Source organism: Haemorhous mexicanus, chromosome 9 (genome assembly GCF_027477595.1).
Source record: "Haemorhous mexicanus isolate bHaeMex1 chromosome 9, bHaeMex1.pri, whole genome shotgun sequence".
Lineage (NCBI taxonomy): Eukaryota > Metazoa > Chordata > Aves > Passeriformes > Fringillidae > Haemorhous > Haemorhous mexicanus.
This window is the reverse complement of record NC_082349.1, coordinates 1385908-1406321: the sequence shown is the minus strand read 5'-3', so window position 1 is coordinate 1406321 and position 20414 is coordinate 1385908. Positions and strand designations below refer to the sequence as shown.

The window sequence follows — 20414 nt, the reverse complement described above, 5'->3', positions numbered from 1 at the left end:
AATAGCAAGCCAAAGCAGCCCAGAGATGGGATGAGGTGTGGAAAGAGAAAAATCAAATTCGTTTCAATATTCTAATGATAAACTGAATTTCAGAGAGGACACCGGGGGCACAGGGCACACAAGGAAGAGGACACCCAGAGCTCAGGACACTCGGGGCATGGGACGGCAGGGACAAAGGATGCCCCGGGCATAGGACACTGGGGGCACAGGACACCAGGGACAGAGGACACACATGGCACGGGACACAGGATACCGAGGGCGCAGCACACCGGGGGCGGGCCGCTCTGCGGAGCCGCCTCGAGAGACGGGCGGGGACCGAGCCGGGTAAGGAAGGGGCGGTGGCGGCAGGGTCGGCCGGGCCCTGGCGGGCACGGGGCGGGCGGGGAGTGGGGCCGGTGGGGGCCGGGGAGCACCGGCCGAGAGGCCGCGGCCCCGCGCTCCCTACCCGGCCCGGGCGGCCCCGGTCCCGGCCCCGCCGCGCTCCGCAGGCCCGGCTGGGCCCACCCCGCCCGGCCCGGAGCGGGGCTGTCCCCTCGCGGCTGCCGTGGCACGGCAGGGACCGGGGCTGTTACCTCACGGTCCCCTCGGGTACAGGGGTGTCCCCTCACGGCCCCCACAGGAACCGGAGTGTCCCCTCACGGTCCCCGCGGGTACAAGTGTGTCTCCTCACGGCCTCCGCAGGAACAGGGGTGTCCCCTCACGGCCTCTGCAGGAACCGGGGTGTCCCCTCACGGCCCCCACAGGAACCGGGGTGTCCCCTCACGGGCCCCGCAGGAACAGAGGTGTCCCCTCACGACCGACTGGAGTCAAAGTGGCTCCTCACGACCCCCGTATCAAAGCGGGAACCAGTGGTGTCCCCTCACGACCCCTGCGGGAAGACAGGAGTCGGGAGTATCGCCTCTCCAGCCCCAGTGCAGGGCTGGAGTCAGGGCGTCCCCTCATGTCCCCTGCGGGAACAGGGGAGTCCCCTCACGGCAGAATGGAGTCAGGGCGTCCCTTCATGTCACCTACGGGAACAGGGGTGTTCCCTCACGGCAGAATGGAGTCAGGGCGTCCCCTCATGTCACCTACGGGAACAGGGGTGTCCCCTCACGGCAGAATGGAGTCAGGGCGTCCCTTCATGTCACCTACGGGAACAGGGGTGTCCCCTCACGGCCCCTGCGGCAGGGCAGGCACCGGGGGTGTCCCCTCACGGCACAATGGAGTCAGGGCGTCCCCTCATGACCCGCGCCCGAGGCCAAGGGGCCGCGCTGCCACCCAGCCGAGGGAACCTGCTCTTTAATTCCTGTCACTCGTTGTCCCTCAGCTCTCGGGGCGATGTGGAGCCCGGTCGCGCTGTGCGCCCTGGGCCGGCGGCGCCCCGGGCCCTCCGTGCCGCTGCAGCCCCTGACCCGCCTGCTCCAGAGGGAATATCGGGAGAAAGCCCTGACCCGCCTGCTCCAGAGGGAATATCGGGAGAAAGCCCCGACCCGCCTGCTCCAGAGGGAATATCGGGAGAAAGCCCCGACCCGCCTGCTCCAGAGGGAATATCGGGAGAAAGCCCCGACCCGCCTGCTCCAGAGGGAATATCGGGAGAAAGCCCCGACCCGCCTGCTCCAGAGGGAATATCGGGAGAAAGCCCCGACCCACCTGCTCCAGAGGGAATATCGGGAGAAAGCCCTGACCCGCCTGCTCCAGAGGGAATATCGGGAGAAAGCCCCGACCCACCTGCTCCAGAGGGAATATCGGGAGCTGCCGCTGCCGGGGCAGGGCTGGGGAAGGACACAGCACCTGCCTCCCCACCGGTTTTTAAGCAATAAACCCAAATCCAGGCACCATCCCAAAACATTCCCAGTTCTAGACGGACGTGTCCCTGCCATGTACCGACATGTGTTCCAAGAGAATTTAAGGAACAGCGAGGCTGTGATTAAAAGGTAATAAAGTGGTTTTGTGGGGTTTTTAGAGCGTTGCTATTTGTGACATAGTGTAAGAGTCACTTAAGGGCACTTTGGGGACTTTAAGCATGGGACAATATTTGCCCCATGGAGCAATGTAGCTGCCCAATCCCTGGAAGTGTCCAAGGCCAGGTTGGATGGGGCTTGGAGCAGCCTGGTGTCCCTGGATGAGCTCTGAGGTCCCTTCCAACACAAACCAGTCTGTGCAATGTTGACTGAAATACCCAAATTCGAGGTGCAAACTATTTAAAACAGTGCCATGTGTTGTTTTGCATATATTGCCAAGAAATACTTTTTACAGACCTACGTAACATTTGTTTCGTGTTGCATTTTGAATACAAAGACGTAAATGGTGACTCACACACTCCTGACAGAGTAGGGGATGGTGCTGCTGTCCATCATCATCTACAGATAAAATAACAAAATGTGTTTTATGTGTTTGTCCCGAAAGATCAGATGGCAAAATTGCAAAGGCCTTTGTTCAGGGGAGTGATCCACGAGCTGGAAGCAGAGCTTTGGAAAACACACTGTGCCCTCCTGTGGTGGCATTGAGGACATGAGTAAAATCCTGTTCCTCCAAAGTTTTTCCAGCCTCCGTGCAGGGAGCCACGCTCAGATCACAGAGTCACACCCAAAGTGCTGTGTGAGTCTTTGTGTCAAACAACATTTACAGTTAAAGGTGATGCATCTAGGGAAAAATGTGTTTGAAATAAAGGAAGAACTTGGTTTATTTAAGACCAAAGTTGAGATACCACATTTGTTTATTGTTTATTCAGCTTTTTACCTGTACGTGGTACGGCCCTGACAATACCTTTGGGTAATCACTTCCTCCCTGTGACACTGCAGTGTTCCCTGCTTTTAGTATATCTTCCAGATTTAGTATTGTATTCCCAGTTACTGATTTTTGTCAGATAAACTTGTTGCAGGACCTGACAGAGGAAGCTTTTGGCTGGATTATTCCAGCCAAGCACGTGGAACATGGAGGTTCATGCTGCATTAGGACAGGCACATTATGAAAGCCTCATTACTATATATTATATAATTGGCTTTATTTAGCAATTTTTTGGATAACAAAAGCGAAATGTTGGCTTTAAATAATAGACCTTTGCTTTTTACTACACCGTGGAAAAACAATAATCTGAAAATGTGAATTTATCTTTTTTTTCACACCATTTGTGTGAAAACTGTGCAATATATTTAAGCTCAATCTGCTAAAGGGTAACTTGTAAGGAAAATGGTTTGTGTCAGGAGGGCCCTCAAAGCCCACCCAGTGCCACCCCTGCCATGGCAGGGACACCTCCCACTGTCCCAGGTGCTCCAGCCCCAGTGTCCAGCCTGGCCTTGGGCACTGCCAGGGATCCAGGGCAGCCCCACCTACTCTGGGAATTCCATCCCAGCCCCTCCCCACCCTCCCAGGAACAATCCCAATTCCCAATCTCCCATCCAGCCCTGCCCTCTAGCAGTTGGAGCCATTCCCTGGGTCCTGTCCCTCAGGCCTTGTCCCCAGTCCCTCTCCAGCTCTCCTGGAGCCCCTTCAGGCCCTGCCAGGGGCTCTGAGCTCTCCCTGGATCCTTCTCCTCTCCAGGTGAGCACCCCCAGGTGTCCCAGCCTGGCTCCAGCCCTGCAGCAGCTCCAGGACCTCCTCTGGACAGGGCAGGATGAGCTTCTCATCCACCAACACCCCAAATCCTCCCAGTCTTCTCTCCATCCCTTCTCCCACAGCCCGTGTTTGTCCTTGGGATTTTCCTGGCCCAGGGCAGGACCTACACTGGGCCGTGTTGAGCTCCTGAGGCTCCTCCAGCCCCACCTCTCCCCCTGTCCCTGTCCCTCTGGAAGCCATCCCTCCCCTCCAGCTTTGTTCCAAACTTTGAGTTTTTTCCATCAGGTACTCGGAGCTGCTGGAGAGGGTGAAGGAAGGAGGGGGAGAAGACGCCATCCTGCGGCACACGCAGCGCAACAAGAAGGTGTTCGTGCGGGAGCGCCTGCGGCTGCTGCTGGACGATGCGGATTTCCTGGAGCTGTCCCCGCTGGCAGGGCTGCACATGCCCTACGGGAATGTCCCTGCGGCCGGCTGCCTCACGGGTAATGGGAGGTTGGGGCTCTGGGAGAGGGAAACGGGGGGGAAAGGATGCATGGAATAAAGGTTATGGGGTATTTTAGTGTCTGAAGTGCTTTCCTAGGAAGAGTGATCGCTGGTTTTATCCAGTTCTTATTCTCAACAGGGAAGAGTCAGCCACTGCTGTTTTACAATAATGGGAGAAACCTTTGAAAGAACAGTTTTTAATTTCTTCTAGATTTAGTAATTCTACTTACCACTTACTAATTTTTGTCTCATAGAAATGTAGGGTGATGTGTCAAATCAGCTGTTGCCTCTTAAAAGAGAGAGGACAAAGTTGCTGTGAGAGACAGGAGCTGTGACATACATTTTGAAGTGCTTTTCAAATCACAGACAATTGCATTTTCTATGCAGACATTGTCTCTCTAAACTGAAACAACTCTTCAAAATGAAAATTCATTGAAATTCAATGAAATTCAATTTCATTCAATATCAGCAAGATTGCATTTAGAAGAGTGGTTCCAGTTTAAAAAGTAACTAGAAGAACGGTATGAAAACCCTTTGTTTCGTCACAGATTGTTAAATTTTTCAGTTTTATAGGGGTAATTTTAAATTGCCTTCCCTTTTATCTCAAGGGTTGGGAGTTACAGTGTATTTTTTTCTGTTACATTGTCACCAGAAGTAAGTAAATTTATTTAAGGTTCTTCTGTCATTTTGATTAATTTTTTTAATACTCTCTTCATTCCAGAGAAAACTGTAGATGTCTTCCCTGTGTGGTATTTTCAAGTTAACTTGGAGCTTCTTGGTGTAGCATTACTGCGAAAAACTCCTGAAAAGGTTTGCCCCCCTTGCTTTGCCTGTTGCTTTAGAGAGTCCTGATAAATATCTGTGGTACTGCTCACAGGAATTGGCAGAATCTGTGGGATCTGGTGTGTCTTCATTGCAAGTGATGCCACTGTGAAAGGAGGAACCATTTACCCCATTGGAGTGAAAAAGCAATTGAGAGCCCAGGAGATTGCCATGGAGAACAGGCTGCTGTCTGTGCACCTGGTGGACAGTGGGGGAGCCTTCCTACCCCTGCAGGTACTGCTGGCACTCTGCAGAGCAGAAAATATCAGTATTTATTTCACCACCTGGGCTAGTCCTGCACCTCCCACCTGATCAGAGGTTAGAAACTCCAGTGAGTGTGCTGAACTGCTTTTGTGTCTGATAAAGGAGTACATAGTGGGAGGTGTCAATTTTCACTCCAGAATCTCTAAAGTGTTCTGTATTTTATTGTCCTCTTTGTGCCAGTGGTGCACTAAGCTCTGTGGCCTTTAAAAGTGGAGTTTTTGCAATTCTGACTGCAAAATAAGAATTTGAACAGGTTCAAAGAGATCATCCTGTCATAGAGACTGTAGTTGTTCTCTCTCCAACTGAGGGCAAGCACACAGGAGAATTTACCTGGAATTTTAAAGTTAATTAAAATTATTAAATTGTAAAAGTTACCTGGAAGTTTACCTGGAATTGTATCCAAAACTAAGTAAAAAAGGAAACTGATGAAGGCATTTCACAGATGAAGTAGAACTGCCCTTCCCTTCCCACATTTACAGTCAGTTTGTGTAGAATAAATTGATTTCAGAAAAAATCATGAAACTTAACCTGTGCTTTCAAAACAAATAGGTATTTTTGGGGTATTTGACCACATATAAAAGAATAAAATACCATAATGAATTCTGTACATGAAAGGCTCAGGAGTGATTATTAATGGGGACCTTGTCCAGTGGCAGTTTTGGTGTGTTTGGGAATGAATGGAGTGAAGAGGAAGCATCAGCTTTTGTAGTTACCATTAAAAATCCCTTTTTCTTTTCCCTGCCCCTCAGTCAGAGCTGTTTCCTGACAAGCTGCATGGTGGCAGGGTTTTCTACAACGAGGCAATCATGTCTGCCATGGGAATCCCTCAGGTACAGTGGCATGGGGAGTGCAAGGGGGTGTAGGAAATGTGTAAATGGGTAGTAAATTTTCTGGTTTGTTTCCCAAGCTGTTATTTAGCACTTTCTGCATTTCTGAAACAACTTTGGGCTTGGTTTTGCCTTTCCTGTCCCCTCTCCAGCACTGCTGTGTCTGTGTCCCCTCAGGTGGCTGTGGTGTGTGGCTCCTGTGTGGCTGGAGGTGCCTACGTGCCCACCATGGCCGAGGAATCCGTGATCATTGATAAAATTGGGACACTGTTCCTTGCTGGGCCACCCCTGGTGAAAGCTGCCACAGGAGAAGATGTCTCTCCTGAGGAGCTTGGAGGAGCCAGGCTTCACTCACAGTATGTGGAGTAGTCTCAAAAGCAGGGAATTCAGCACTCTCAGCCTGAAAGGAACGTGGCATTGGCATTTCAGAGCAGGGCTAAGAGTGGAACCTGTGGTTACACTGGCTTGCCTTCTCGGGTTCAGGGGTTTGGGTTAAATCAGCCAAATGGAAGTAAAATGAAGTTATTGATGGGGTGAGGCAGGGACTGGACAGGTTGGATTTGGATCTCTATTGTTCCACATACTTCTTGAACAACTTCAGGCAAGTAATCTCCTCTATGCCTCACAGGGAGCAGCTACAGAAGAGGGATGCTATCTCCTCTTTTCCAAGTGTTTTCCAGAATACACATATTTGACCCAATTATGCTATGTGGAATACATTCCTGTCCTTATATCTTGGCTGCAACCACTTAGTTTGAAATAATTCGTGAAATTTGCTTTCCTCTTTTCCTTTTTTGGTATTGTCTGCAACAACAGCATCACAAAAAATAAATCCCAAGGTCTTTCTTTAATCCAGATAAACACAAAAGTCATGGGGAAGATCAGCTCCTTACTGTGAATTTAATTTGAGATTGGACTGCCCAGAAATTCCACTGAGTGCCTGCTTTCAGCTCATTCATACAGAAACAAATGACAGTATTTCCACAGGGCATTTGGAGAGTCTCAGCTTTTTTCCTAGAGTTTGGGTTTTCTCTCGGGATTCAGAACTCATTAATTCAGTGCTAATTAATGTCTCTCTCCTAGAGTCAGTGGCTGCAGTGACCATTTTGCACCCTCAGAAGAGGAGGCCTATGAGTGCATCCGTAACGTTGTCTGTACCTTAAACTGTGAGCCAGTGCCAGAGCAGGACAGGGAGCCTGACAGTCCCTTGTACAGCCCTGAGGAGCTCCTGGGCCTGGCACCACTGGGTTACAGCTGCACTCTTCCTGTCAAACTGGTAAGGAAACAGGGATTTCATTCCTGCATCCTTGGCTCTGCTCTGTCCCACATCTCCAGATGTTATTCTGAATTATTACCTCATCTGTTGCCAGCCTGTCTTAAGCCTGAAACAAAGCAGGAGGGAAACAGTTCTGTGGGATTATAGAAAATATTTAAATTTATTATTAAAATATTTATAATAAATAATTTATATTTATTATAGAAAATATTTAAATGTTTATTATAAAAATATTTAAATATCTGAAATCCTGCTGGAGATAAAATAATCCCAGTTTGTGCCAATGCTGCCCAGCTGATTCCGTGCACTGTTGGGATGATTTCTTTATGTCTTGCACTGGGTTGGCTGCCTTGAGAACATACACCCCTTTAATATCTGTGTTTCCCTTCCCCTGCCCTTTTGTTTCTTCCCCCCAAGCATTCAAATAATGTAAAAGAAATGGTGAAATTACTGACTGAAAAAACAACACAGCTCAAATCAAACTTGTTTGAGGTTGGGACGTACACTAAAGCTTAAGCAGAGACATGCAGAGCTGCCCAGGCTGTTTCCATTGTGTTCTACATGAGATTTTGTCTCCATAGATGTGAATGCAGTGCCTTTTCCAGTGGTAGATCCCTGCATGTGAGGGAATTGACTGTAGAAAGCTTTGAAGGCAGCTTTTAGCTGTGTTGGAGAAAAGCATGAGCCATATGAACCAATCATTTCTGATGCACAAAATCTGAAACTGCACACGCTGGGGTTTGGTTTTTGCTATTTTACATTTTTATGCACAGGAACAGCTCTGCTTTGTAAAACTAAAATAATTTTGGAGTTGACCTTTGTCTTAAAATACACAGTTGGTAATTAAACTAAACACCAATTGGATGGTTTGTGCATATTGAGCATTTAGCAAGTCACCCAAAGACCCTCTGTGCTCATCTTGCATAAGTCAGGTCTGTTACTGTTTGAACAGGGCATTTTTAGCAGAACTCTCCTATTTTCACCTCAAATTCTCTAGTCAAGTCAAGTCTGTGTATTCCTTTGCAGATCCTGAGCCGGCTGCTGGATGGAAGCAGATTCCAGGAATTCAAGGCTACTTATGGGACAACGTTAGTGACAGGATTTGGCCATGTGGAAGGGTATGGCTGGGAGCATTCCCCATCCAAATGGATGCACGTGCATTTCTCGAGAGCTTTTGTGGCCTCAGCAGGTTCCACACCACTCCAGTCATTCCTAGGGCTCAAAAGGGAGAATCATGGAATTACTGAGGTTGGAAAGGACCTCTCAGATCATGGAGTCCAACTGTCCATGTTTGTTCTGTAGGCACTTGGTGGGGATAGTGGCCAGCAATGGGGACCTGGCTCACGATGCTGCTCTCAAGGGCAGTCACTTTGTCCAGCTCTGTGGCCAGAGGGGAATTCCCATCCTCTTCCTCCAAAACACTGCTCCACAGCCAGCAGGGCCTGCAAGCATCTCACAGGTATGGCATGTTTGCTTCAATGCATTTCAAACAACTCTTAGTTCTTGTTGGGTCTAAAGTCACATTTTCAGAATTATTAGCTGTTAGGAAAACAGTTGATGAAGCTTTGTAATGACTTTGCTAACGGGGAAGGATTTAAGAATTTTCTCACTTGAATTTTAAGCAGGCCTGGATGCTGATATAAAATGATACTGTTCAGTTAGCAAGGCAGGCTGGAAAGTCTGGGATTTGCTTTTTGACATTGAAATACAGCTTATTGATTCCTCTGCTAACTCTGCACTCCAGAAAATTGGCTATTTCTCTTTTGAAAGTGAAGGCATTAAAGCCCAGTAGGATTTGTCCTGGGCTAAGGGAAGTAAAACCTCCATTAGATCCCAGATGTGTTTCTGCAGAATGGCAAATAAATAAATAAATAATTTAGAAATGCAAGTTTGTTGGGGGTGGAAAGAATCTAGAATAAAGTCTTAAAGGACCTAAAATTTCGATTTTTATTCCAGGCAGAAGCTCATTCCAACAGGCTGAAGGCCCAGGCCTCCATGATGGCTGCAGTTGCCTGTGCTGCTGTTCCCAAAATAACCATTGTCATTGGAGGCTGTTTTGGGAGTGACAGCTACGTCATGGTATGGGTGGCACCAGCCCAGGGCTTGGGGACACACCTGTCACACTGCTCAAGTGTCACTGCTTCTCTAAAACACAGCTGGGGAACTGAGCTCTGAACTCATATTTAAGTAAGAAATGCAACAATGCATGCGATTGCTGAGAAGCAAACATGGAAGAATTAAACATGGAAGTGCTTGGAATTCAAAATGAAGTATTACAATAGAAATATTGAAGGCAGTGGGGAGGTGGTGGTTCCTAGCACAGGGTGTCTCTCCTCATACAAATCCACCTGTCCTACCTTGCCCTTGGTTGTTTCATCCCACAGACACTTTTTATGATTCATCTCAGTGGGTTTGTTCTGTTCTTTGGTTTTTTCATTGTAGTGTGGGAGATCATTCAGTCCAAACTTTCTGTTCCTGTGGCCCAATGCAAGAGTTGGTCTTGTGGATTCTCAACATTTCCCCACAGTTCCACCAGCTGGGGACTGGACAGGAGAGGAACTGGAGCTAAAACAGCTGAAGGCAAAGTAAGGACACTCAATATCAACCTGACAGGGATTTCATTGTTAAATTACCTACTTTTGTTCATCTTACAGAGCAACACATCCTGACTAATGAAACAAACATGGATCTACTGCAAAAATATTTTAAATTTCCATGTAGTTCAATGTCTTTCTGTTAGGGTCTTCCCATTACTGCAGAATGGTCAGCTGGTTATTTGCTGATTTCTGACTAATTTTAACAGCAGTGCTGCCCATTCTCTTCAGGTGGATGGATTTTCCTGTTTCATCTGTAACTTCTTTTTGCTGCTCTCCTGTTTTTATTGTGCTTTTAAGCCTGTTCAATTCTCTGCCCTCTCCAGGCTAGAGGAAGAAAGCAGTGCCTTTTACTCCTCTGCCAGGCTCTGGGATGATGGGATCATTCTACCTCAAGACACCAGGAAGGTGGGTTTTCCTATTTGGACATTTTGTTCTCCAGTCTCACAGTGGGTGAACATGACTCACTCAGGGTTGGCAATGTGCTGATTCCAGACCTGGGGCTCCCACTTCTCACTCCATGGAATTTCTTTCTGTAATTCTCATCCTGTCTCTTCCCCATTAGTTTATCCAAAAAGTTGCTCTTGAATTCTGGTTACTGGACTGCAGCATTTCCTCACTGAGCCTCTCCTTTGACTTTACCATAATTTGAATCTGCATCTGAACCCCTTTTTTCCATATAATTACCCATGTCTTCACTCTTTGGAGTTCAGGCTCCTCAGAATTCCTTTTGTTTCCAAAACATTCTTTTACCCTAGGATGTTGCTTTTCACAATTTTCTCTTCCTGCTTTAAATTTGCTATGTGCATTTGGGATGCTCCCCTGCCTTTTTATTGATTTGAAATTGGCAGACATCCCTCCCTTCATTAGGTTCTTTCTGAAAGCTGCTGCCTTTGTTCTTTTCTTTTTCCTTGTTAGATTGTTTATTAGCAATAAAAATCCTCTCTTCACTTCTGAAGTTTGTTTACTTGAAAATCTCAATCTGTCCTGGTTTCAGCTGGGCTTAAATCACAACACAACCCTTCTAAATATGGTGCATATTTATGGAACGATGTGGATGATAAATGTTTTCATGGTGTTTATGGGAACTTTGATAATGGGAGAGCACCAAGAAGTTTTTTAAGTCCTAGAGCCCTGAAATTCCCACTTTATGAGCTACACATGAAAATAAGAGAGAGTTGAACTGTTCATTTTACCTTGTTCAGTGTTTCACAAAAGGAACAAATAAGTGCAGAACTAATGAGTTGTACTGGTTGGGGTTTTTTTTGTTTGGGGCTCATTGTTTATATTGTTTTTTGTTTTTAATTAGGTGATTGCCCAGTGCTTGGAGATCATGGAACAGAAGAAGTACCAGGCTGTGTCTCCCCGTCCCCATCCCATCATCAGGATGTAACGGCAGCCCCCTCAAACCAGAACCCTCTACCAGAACTCTGAGTGTAAAGACTTTCTAATTCTTTGATACCATTAATAAAAGTGTTGAACAATTGAAGAAAAAACAAGAATCCCAGATTTTAAATCTGCTGGCAGGAAGTTTTTATTCTCAACAATAACCTCTTTTAACATCAGCTGAAAGTTTATTTTGGGAGAAGGAAGGATTAAGCTGAACATCTGTAGCACTCTAAGGAAGAAAGTCAGCCCAAGGGGTAACAATTGCTTGATTTTTTTTCATGTCCATGTTTTAATGTGAAATCCAGAAATCAAGGAACTGCACTTGGACAAAAGAAAGGGAAAGGAGCAAACACACAAGGGAAGGTGTGCAGTTTGCAGCTTGGGTGAAGAACAAAACTCTGCCTGCCACCCTCTTGGGATTCCCAAAGCAGCTGTGGAAAACTCCTCTGTGATTCCTCTGAGGATACTGCAGCAATGACCAGGATGATGATTAAATCCAAAATCCCTCAGTATAGGCTAAAAATTCTCAACCATGTAACAGAGCACAGCCAGTTGTACACAATGTTACCACATGTAAAAGTGTTGAGGTTACTTTCTGCTCTTTCAGCTTCTTTCACTCTGCTGCAGCTACAAAGTTTAATTTTGCATAAACAGAACCTCTCCACCACCCCCAACTTGCGGTTTAACTGGAAATGATACCGAAGGCTGCATTTAAAAAATACCTGATTAACCATTTTGAAGAATCATTGACAAGACTGAACTGCTTGATCTGAGTTAAGCAGCCCCCCAAATGCAAAGGGCTGTGGAAGGAGTTTGGGTCACCTGTAAACGGAGACTGCACCTTTTGGAGCTGGAAGAAGTCCGGGCCAGGTGTTGCTGTTTGTGCTCACGCTCTCTTGAAGAGCCCATGGAATGTCACGGGAATGTTCACCTCCACCTCGGCCCTGGCCACCTCGCTCATGTCTTTGGCGCTGAGGATGAGGAGGTAGGCTGGCTTGGGCCCTGCCCCCGGGCTGATCACGATGCTCAGCACCACCCCTGCAAGGTAAGAACACGGTGGGTGTGGCCCAGGTGGGTGTGGGCTGTGTCTGACCCCGGCTGGGCAAGGCGAGAGCAGCCCTGGCACTCGGGGCACCAGAAATCCCGGGAGTGTCATCGATGCTGAGGGACACGGGCAGGGACACAGAACAGGCTGCCCAGGGAAGCTGTGGCTGCCCCAGCCCTGCAAGTGTCCAAGGCCAGGTTCAAGGCTTGGAGCAACCTGAGACAGTGGAAGGTGTCCATGCCCAAGGCAGGGGGTGGAACAGGATGAGATTTAAGGTCCCTCCCAACCCAAAAATATTATTATTTTAGTTTTGGTTTTCCTGTGTTTCCTCAGAAATTTCCCTCCAGTGTTAGCACCTGTCCCATCTCATCCAGGAGCTGCCTGCAGGCTCTGCCCGGCCCAACTGCTGCACAGCCCTGCAGCCAGCCCTTCCCAGTTCCAATCCCAATCCTAGTCCCAATCCCAATCCCAGTGCTGCCACCCCCCAGCATTACCATCATCTTCCTCCAGCGCATCCGGGTGGGAAACAAAGATCGGCTCCGACGGGTACGCATCCGGCTCCTGCCACACCCAGGTCTCCTTGGTTTTCACGTTCAGCTTGCAAAGCTAAAGGTGGGGACAACCACAGAGCTCAGAAATACTCCTTTTTGTCCCCAAATTAAAGGCATCCCCCGTTGGCTGATAGTTACCCTGTCTGGGACAAAGTGGTTCAGCCCCAGCCCGTAGGTGTACGTGTACGGCTTCCCTCCGTACTTCCTGTAGTTGATCTGGGGGAATTCAAAGGCTACAAGGAAAAGCAAAGGGGTGTAAATGCTGAGGGTTAGTGGGACACAGTGTGCAGGCAGCACGTGGCTGCTGTGACCTGGGGGAGCTGGGCTGTCATCGTACCATGACGCGGCCCTGAGAAAATCACCTCTGGCTCCAGCCAGATGGTCTCATCACTGCGCAGGGTCGCTGTGGCTGTCGTGTAGGGCAGGGTGACCAGGTTCTTCCCTGTGTCAGCCTGTGACAAAGAGAAATAAATACCCAAGAGACTGGAGAAGAGTTTTGGTTTATTTGCACAGAACTGTAGCAAACAGCACTGAGCAGGGAAGGCAGAGACATGTGGCAGAGCCTCAGGAGTGGCAGGAGGCGACTGCTGCCGTGTGCTTGGCAGTGCTGCAGGAACTGTCCTGTTCCTCAGCCTAACCACAGCTTCCCTCCCTGCTGGAGGCATTCAGAGGTTTCATTAAGCACTGCCACGTGGGCTTGCACTTCTTACTTGATCCACAGCCCAGTGAGCTCCGTGAGAGGCTCTGCTGACCGGTCCCCAGCAGCCCTCGGCCCACCCACCAGCCACCACGAGCAGGGTCATGGAAAGGAACCCAGCAGCTGCCAGCCAGAGAGCTCTGTCTGTGCCAGGCTGGCTGCTCCAGGGACCTCACACCGAGGGCTGGAGGATTTAACCACACATGCTTGGGCTGTGCCTGCTCCCTTCTGTGCTATGAGCAGATCTGGTATTAACTGCTGCCCCACAGGCTCTGCCATGAACAGTAACACATGGAATCATCAAAGAGTTTGGGTTGGAAGGGACCTTAAAGCTCAGCTCATTTTCCTCACCATGAGCAGGGACACCTTCCACTAGACCAGTTACTCAGAGCTCCATCCAGCCCAGCCTTGGACACTTCCAGGGGATGGGGCAGCCACAACATCTCTTGGCAACCACATAAATAAACTAGAAAAACATTGATCAGCTAAAGAAAATACAAAGTTTCTCTGAAAGCCCATACTTAAACTTTGCTCTCTTAATGAAAAGGTTGAATTTGAAGTAAGTGGGGCAGGAGGCCTGGCAGGGAGAGGAGCAGCCTCCAGTACCTTGTCGATGCTCAGGGGCAGGACGTATCTGCGGGCCTCGGGCTGCGGCGCCTTCTCCGCCTGCCGCTTCACCTCGTCCCAGTTGGCCCGGAGGTTGGCCAGGTACAGGTAGTTGTAGACAAACTCAAACCTGCACCAAACAGCACCACAGAGAGAGACACAGCTGGGCTTTGCAAGTGTGGGGGAAGTGTAGGTGGTTTTTGCCTAAAATTAACAGAAGCATAGAATGATTTGGGTTGGGAGGGGCCTTAATGTTTATCTTGTCCCAGCCTCTGCCATGAGCAGGAGCACCTTCCACTATCCCAGGGTGCTCCAAGCTCCATCCAGCCTGGTCTTGGTCACTGCCAGGGATGGGGCAGAACAGAGTGCCAGAAGCCCCAGTCCAGCTCCTCAGCAGAGCTGAGCTGTGTGTGCACCACAGCCCCTGTCAGGAAAACCCAGCAACTGCTGGTGTTCAGCACAGGCACAGGAAGGGGCTTGGAGCAACTTGGGGTAGTGGAAAGTGTCCCTGCTCATGGGAGGGGGTGGAACAAGATAAGTTTTATGGTCCCTTCCAACTCAAAGCAGTCTGGAATTCTGTGATTCTGTGCTAGGATCAGCTCAGCTCAGGGTGTCCTGGGTATGCAGCCAACACAGGGTTGAGCTTCATCATTTCAGTGCCACATTTCTGTGTTTACATGAAGAGCAGCGTTCAAGCCTCACACACGCCCTGCTCATTGCAGCCCCAGGAGCCAGAATAGCATCAACCCTTCACCAGTCACTAACATTTCTTAAAGATAAAAGTAAATAACAGATAAAAATATTTTTTTCCTGGAAAATGAGAGTCAATCAGGCTCCCTGCAGCTCTGGAGAGCTCAGTGCTGTATAGTCTACATGTCACCACGTGTTGGATGTTAAATGGGTTGGTGGAAGTGCCAGAGGTCCCAGCAGGGACGTGCCAGGGCAGGGAGGGGTGTGTGTGGTGCAAGGGGCAGTTGTGGTGCCCAGGGACCCTTGGCCTCACCCCTTCCAGGTGCACAGGTCCACGATCAGGAACCCGTTGTCCTCGTAGGTGTTGATGTGGTGGAAGAGGTTGAAGGCCGAGGTGCGGAACTTGAGGTTGAGGAGCCTGCCTTTCTTCTTCTCTGCCACGTGAAGCCACACCTGGAAACCACACAGCAGCTGGGCTTAGGCTCAGGGAAAGGAAGGTGAAGCCAAGGGACCTCCCAAGCCAGGTCTGGCTGCCCAGTCCAGCCCAGTTTGGGATGACTTACTTACCCCCATGGTCTTACCCCCATGCTTACTTACCCCCATGGTCTCGTTGGACTCAAAGCAGTCCATGTAGTTGGCTCCCCACAGGCTCCAGGAGGAGAGGAACTTGAGGAGGTTGATTTTCACTGGTGTCTCCACAAACACAATGTAGTTTGGGGTCAGCCCAAAGCTGTTGGGAAAGGCAGGGAGCACATCAGGCTCACTGGGGTCAGTTTGGACAAAAACCGTGGAGTTGCTTATCTTAAACACATGGATCATCACTCAGAATGACCATGATTTTGGTTAATCACCTAATTTTAATTGCTGATTACATGTGAAAACTAGTCCCTGGTTCCAGCTGACCTGCTGACCCCTTGGAATGTTACCTGTGGACATAGGAGGGCTTAAACCTGTCACTGCAGGGGAACTGCACCACCACCTCGGACTTGTTCATGGGGTCTTCCTTGTCTGGAATGCGACAGGTGAGAGGTTATGAAGGTCTCACCCACACTTGGTCTGCACTTACAGCCTCTACCCAGCAAATTCCTGCCTTTAACACAAAACTCATCATTTAGAAGCCACCTGGAAGTGACTTAAATAAAACATTAAAAGACAAAAAAAAAAAAAGGAGCTTAGAAAAAGCTTAACTCGATAACAAAGTTCATTTAAAGGACAAAGAAATTATTCATAAGGGAAAAGTTTCCCAGCTGGCTCCGAGGTGGGATTGACTGACCTGCCTGCAGAGGAGGAATCCGGATGATGTTGTAGGCCAGGGCAAAGTTTTTCCCAAAGCAATTGCCAATGTTGTAAACAGTGCCATCATTCTCAATGTGGGGATGAGCTGTTGCCCCATTGACAGACACGTATTTACAGAGATCCACCTGGAGAACAGCAGGGACAGAGTCAGGAGTGAGGTGGGAAGGCACAAGCTCTGCAGGGTGTTGTGAGTCAATACATCCTTGCTCTGCATGTGGGAAGTTTCTCGCCAAGTCTGCAACTGGGCTCTGATTTGCAAACTCCAACCACAACTTGAAGATGCTCCAGGGGCTGGAGCCCCTCTGCCATGGGAGAGCTGGGAGTGTTCAGTCTGGAGAGGAGAAGGTTCAGGGGGGACCCCTCCAGTGCCTAAAGGGGCTCCAGGAGAGCTGGAGAGGGACTGGGACAAGGGATGGAGGGACAGGAGGGCAGAGTTAGGTGGGATATTGGGAAGAATATCTGTGAAGGTGGTGAGGCCCTGGCACAGGGTGCCCAGAGCAGCTGGGGCTGCCCCTGGATCCCTGGCAGTGCCCAAGGCCAGGCTGGACACTGAGACTTGGAGCCACCTGGGACACTGGAAAGTGTCCCTGCCCGTGGCAGGGGTGGCACTGGATGGGCTTTAAGATCCCTCCCAACCCAACCCATTCTCTGACTCCATGATTTTCATTTAAATTTTCCTTCTCCACACCTCTGTCCTCCCAGGACAAAGACCCACCTGCTTGATGGTCTCCAGGGTGTCTGGGTTGATCCTGGTGATGAAGTTGGTCTCAGTACAGGCGTAGTAATCCTCACCCACAGGGTAGACATTCACCAGGGCGTTATCCGTCACCTCCACACCTTTGAAGTAGGAGAAAAACCTGAGCAGAGAAAACCAACAGGCAGTCAGGGGCTCCTGGGAAGCAGAAACTCTGTAGGACATGCCAGCAATGTGTGCACCACCCGAGGTACCTGGAGAAGATGTTCTTGCAGGGGTCTGGGTAGGCGTAGGTGCCAAACTCCGTAATCACGATCCTCTTCTCCGTCATGGCTCGCACGTAGGCGTCAGTCCGGACAAACCTGGGGGCCAGGAGGGGAAACTGTTACACCTGACAGCAGGCTGTGCAGTAAATACAAACATTCCTTTGATGGACCTCGGGAGAGCTCTGGCACAACCTCACGTTGCATCTGGAGCTGAGATTAGTGATGTCACTGCTCAAGCAATTCCAATAACCACATGGACTCAAAATAATCAGGATCTCCCACAGGCACAGCCTGTTCCCAGCATTTCAGGCAAGCAAATGCTTCCTTATTTATTCCTTTAGCTTGGAAAAGTGGCACGTACCTTCGGTGGTAGGTGACGTGCCCCTCCTTGAAGTCGAACTTGTGGAGCAGTGCCTGGCCATCAAAGAGGTGGTAGAAGGGCTCTGAGCCCACCTCAAACAAGCCAGGACCACATCTCAGGAGGCTTCCTCGCAGCCAGGTGGGAATCCTGCCTGTGGGAGACCCAGCATTGGGATGGGCACAGCAAATCAGACCAAGCAAGAAAATCAAAACTTCATTCTCTAATTAAACTTAGTGTTTAAACACACATGAGCTCTTCAAGGTCTGATTTGTTCACACCTGCTGTGGACCAAGACATTCAGTTTTGTCTAAAGAGCTCCCCACCCAATCTGACCTTTCTCTACCCCAAGTCACCAGCCCTGTGAGCTCCTTCACATCCAGCCTTGTAAAGCCCTGAAAGCCCCTGAGCTGTGGGAGCCAAGGAGAGCAGGAGGAGATGAGGCCCCAGACCAACCTGTGACGTGGGCAGTCACTGGAGAGGACAGCTCCTCCACTGTCTCAAAGAGCTTCTTGTAGCCTCCAGCAGGATGCTCCACCCTGGAAGGGCACAGCTGGGTGAGCCCAGAGCAGGGCCACAGCTGGGAGCCTCCTCCCAGGGAGGGAGGGATCTGTCTGCACTGAATGATCCATGACTTGCACAGAACTTAAGGGAGGAAGGAGAAGCACCTTTCCATGGGGAAAGGCTCTGAGGCTCCAAACAGCTGCTGAGAACTGTCCTGAGCGTGAGGAGGGGCAGGGACACCGAGGGGACAGCCCGTACTGCAGCCCAGCAAACCAGGACACCCACATCACCAGAAAGCAAAATCCAGCTTGTATCTCCCAGCTCTTGGAAAAGTCTTTTTTTTTTTCCCCTCTTTTTTTTTTTTTTTTTTTTTTTTTTTGAAACAAAGAATTATTTGTTGGGTTCCAATTTTATCTGCTGCACAGCCCATGAAAACACACCAGGTACAGGCTGGTGAACTCTGCCCAGAGCAGCTGTGGCTGCCCCTGGATCCCTGGCAGTGCCCAAGGCCAGGTTGGACAGGGCTTAGAGCACCTGGAACAGTGGAAGGTTGCTCTGCCCATGGCAGGGGTGGCACTGGATGGGCTTTAAGGTCCTTCCAACCCAAACCATTCCAGGATTCCATTATTCTACTCCAAATTGTGGTCGATCCTCTGGAACCGGTGAGGTTGAGGTGAGTCTGTTCCCCCAGACCAGGACCACACCTTGGCATGGGATGTGAGATGGAGACATGGAGACCTGCCCACTTCTCCTCCCCTCCAAACCCTGCTGCCCCCTGCCCCAGCCAATGTGCCACAGGGGATGTGCTCCCACAGAGAGGAGCCTCAGGAATACTCACTGGCTGTACATCCTCCCTGATGAAGGGCCCGAGCCTCCAGAACCAAGCAGGGAGCCAGAGCTGTGCTGGGTATTTATGGGGTGCTGAGCCCATCCCAAAACAGCCCCCACCAATGAGAGCACCCCGGGAACAGAGCCGGCTTTCAGCACCAAAATCCTCCCCGGGCTTTGGGAGCTTTTGTCCTGCTGTTCACACAAAAAGGGGCTTTCACTGTTTTTCTGAGACCTAAATTCTTCCCAAGCAGAAGTGATTACAAAGAAAAAAAGCCCAGGGAGGAGCAGGACAGGGCGCTGGAGCCGTGCCGGGAGCTGGCGGTGGCACCCGGCTCTGCAGGGACCATCCCAGCTCCTCCAGAGCCTCCCCAGGAGTGGGGTGACACCAGAGACACCAAGAGAGGAGAAAATACCAGAGGCAAACATCAAGGAATCTCCTGAGCTGGGAGGACCCAAGGGTCATTGATCCCATCCCTGGCAGCACTGGCCAAAGGCTCCTGGAGCTGCCCTGGCAGCCTCAGGGCCATTCCCGTTCCCTGGGGAGCCTGGGCAGTGCCAGCACCCTCTGGATGAGAAACCTTTCCCAAAATCCAACCTAAACCTCCCCTGACCCAGCTCCAGCCAGTCCCTGGGTCCTGTCCCTTTTACAGGGAGCAGAGATTGGAGCTGTCCCTCAGGCCCCTGAGGTCTCCCTCAGTCTCCTCCGGACTCAGCATTAGGAACTACCTCTAGTAAGAGTGGTTTATTTTTGAATTCATTTATGAAAACGTTTATGAAAACAACAGTGCTGTAAAGAGCAATTTCAAAGATTAACAAGATGCCAGTTTCCTGCTGTCCCCTCACAGGCAGAGGATGAAGGTGTTTTATCACCACATACACTCAGGTGCTGCTCCCACACAGATGGAAACAGCTCCAGGGACCCAAGCTGGGCTGAAGGGACAGAAGGAGACATTAAACAGCCCCTGCTCCATTTGCTGCCACAGCCAGCACGTGAGGGTTGGCTCTGTCTCTGGTGGTGTTTCATTGCTCCCTCTTTCAAGGCAGCATTTCCACTTGGACAAGGGCTCATTTGAGGCTTCTCAAGGAAAAACCAGGATACTGCACTGAGATCTTGATTGAGGCCTCCCCTTAACCCTTTCCATTGAAGAACCATAATTATAATTTCTCTATTTATTCCCATTTTGGCTAAGTTCTGCCAAAACATTAAAAGGGAACATTAAATAACCTGGATCAAGAACTGGGAGTAATGAGGGCAGGCCTTTGAAAGCCAAATCCTGGAAATGTGAGCTTCTCACCTAATAAGTTACTTAACTGGAACACTACATAAACAAAGCATTTATGCAACATGGAATGGGGTAGGAAGCACTGGAAGCAAGTTCAGGCAGGTGCTGAGTGCTGGAGGAGGCTGGTTACAGATATTCCAGGGGAGGAACAGCCACCCCCTGCCCTGAAAGCAGAAAGTTACCCTCAGGACTTTAAGGCATCATTAATACAGAGTAAAATGAAGCTCATTTGGGTTGCTCATTTACAAAATCTTTCCAAAAAAAGGAGGAAAATGGTGGTTTTTTGGGAGAGAACTGACAGGCTCAGGATCACAGATGTACCAAGGAATTCCTGGTTCTGAGGGTGGGCAGGCCCTGGCACAGGTGCCCAGAGCAGCTGGGGCTGCCCCTGGATCCCTGGCAGT

At 49.7% G+C, this 20414-nt stretch overlaps 2 protein-coding genes across 2 annotated transcripts; one reads left to right on the top strand and one right to left on the bottom strand.

Moving 5' to 3' along the window:
* Window positions 1-253: 253 nt before the first annotated feature.
* Window positions 254-11302, top strand: LOC132330836 (biotin-dependent 3-methylcrotonyl-coenzyme A carboxylase beta1 subunit-like). The gene is made up of 13 exons (XM_059853558.1): window positions 254-324; window positions 1307-1913; window positions 3820-4016; window positions 4895-5073; window positions 5853-5933; window positions 6108-6286; window positions 7014-7206; window positions 8233-8324; window positions 8509-8665; window positions 9163-9285; window positions 9649-9791; window positions 10127-10208; window positions 11110-11302. The coding sequence occupies exons 2-13, from the start codon at window positions 1318-1320 to the stop codon at window positions 11191-11193; spliced, it is 2106 nt and encodes a 701-aa protein (XP_059709541.1). The 5' UTR covers window positions 254-324; window positions 1307-1317; the 3' UTR covers window positions 11194-11302.
* A 7-nt stretch (window positions 11303-11309) lies between these two features.
* On the bottom strand, window positions 11310-18768 carry RPE65 (retinoid isomerohydrolase RPE65). The gene is made up of 14 exons (XM_059853561.1): window positions 18735-18768; window positions 17849-17931; window positions 17396-17546; window positions 17023-17130; window positions 16790-16931; window positions 16052-16199; window positions 15705-15786; window positions 15376-15508; window positions 15092-15231; window positions 14089-14218; window positions 13123-13237; window positions 12924-13018; window positions 12729-12840; window positions 11310-12227 (listed from the first exon to the last, which is right to left on the bottom strand). The coding sequence occupies exons 1-14, from the start codon at window positions 18743-18745 to the stop codon at window positions 12076-12078; spliced, it is 1602 nt and encodes a 533-aa protein (XP_059709544.1). The 5' UTR covers window positions 18746-18768; the 3' UTR covers window positions 11310-12075.
* Window positions 18769-20414: the final 1646 nt, after the last annotated feature.

Bases quoted from the DNA above. Each gene is read 5' to 3' on its own strand.
- LOC132330836 (XM_059853558.1), top strand. From the start codon at position 1,318: ATGTGGAGCCCGGTCGCGCTGTGCGCCCTGGGCCGGCGGCGCCCCGGG. The intron at 9,792-10,126 runs GTAAGGACACTC...TGCCCTCTCCAG, and splicing joins CTAAAACAGCTGAAGGCAAA to GCTAGAGGAAGAAAGCAGTG. The intron at 10,209-11,109 runs GTGGGTTTTCCT...GTTTTTAATTAG, and splicing joins TACCTCAAGACACCAGGAAG to GTGATTGCCCAGTGCTTGGA.
- RPE65 (XM_059853561.1), bottom strand. The intron at 16,932-17,022 runs GTACCTCGGGTG...TTCTCTGCTCAG, and splicing joins TGCAAGAACATCTTCTCCAG to GTTTTTCTCCTACTTCAAAG. The intron at 14,219-15,091 runs GTGAGGCCAAGG...TGTTTGGTGCAG, and splicing joins GACCTGTGCACCTGGAAGGG to GTTTGAGTTTGTCTACAACT.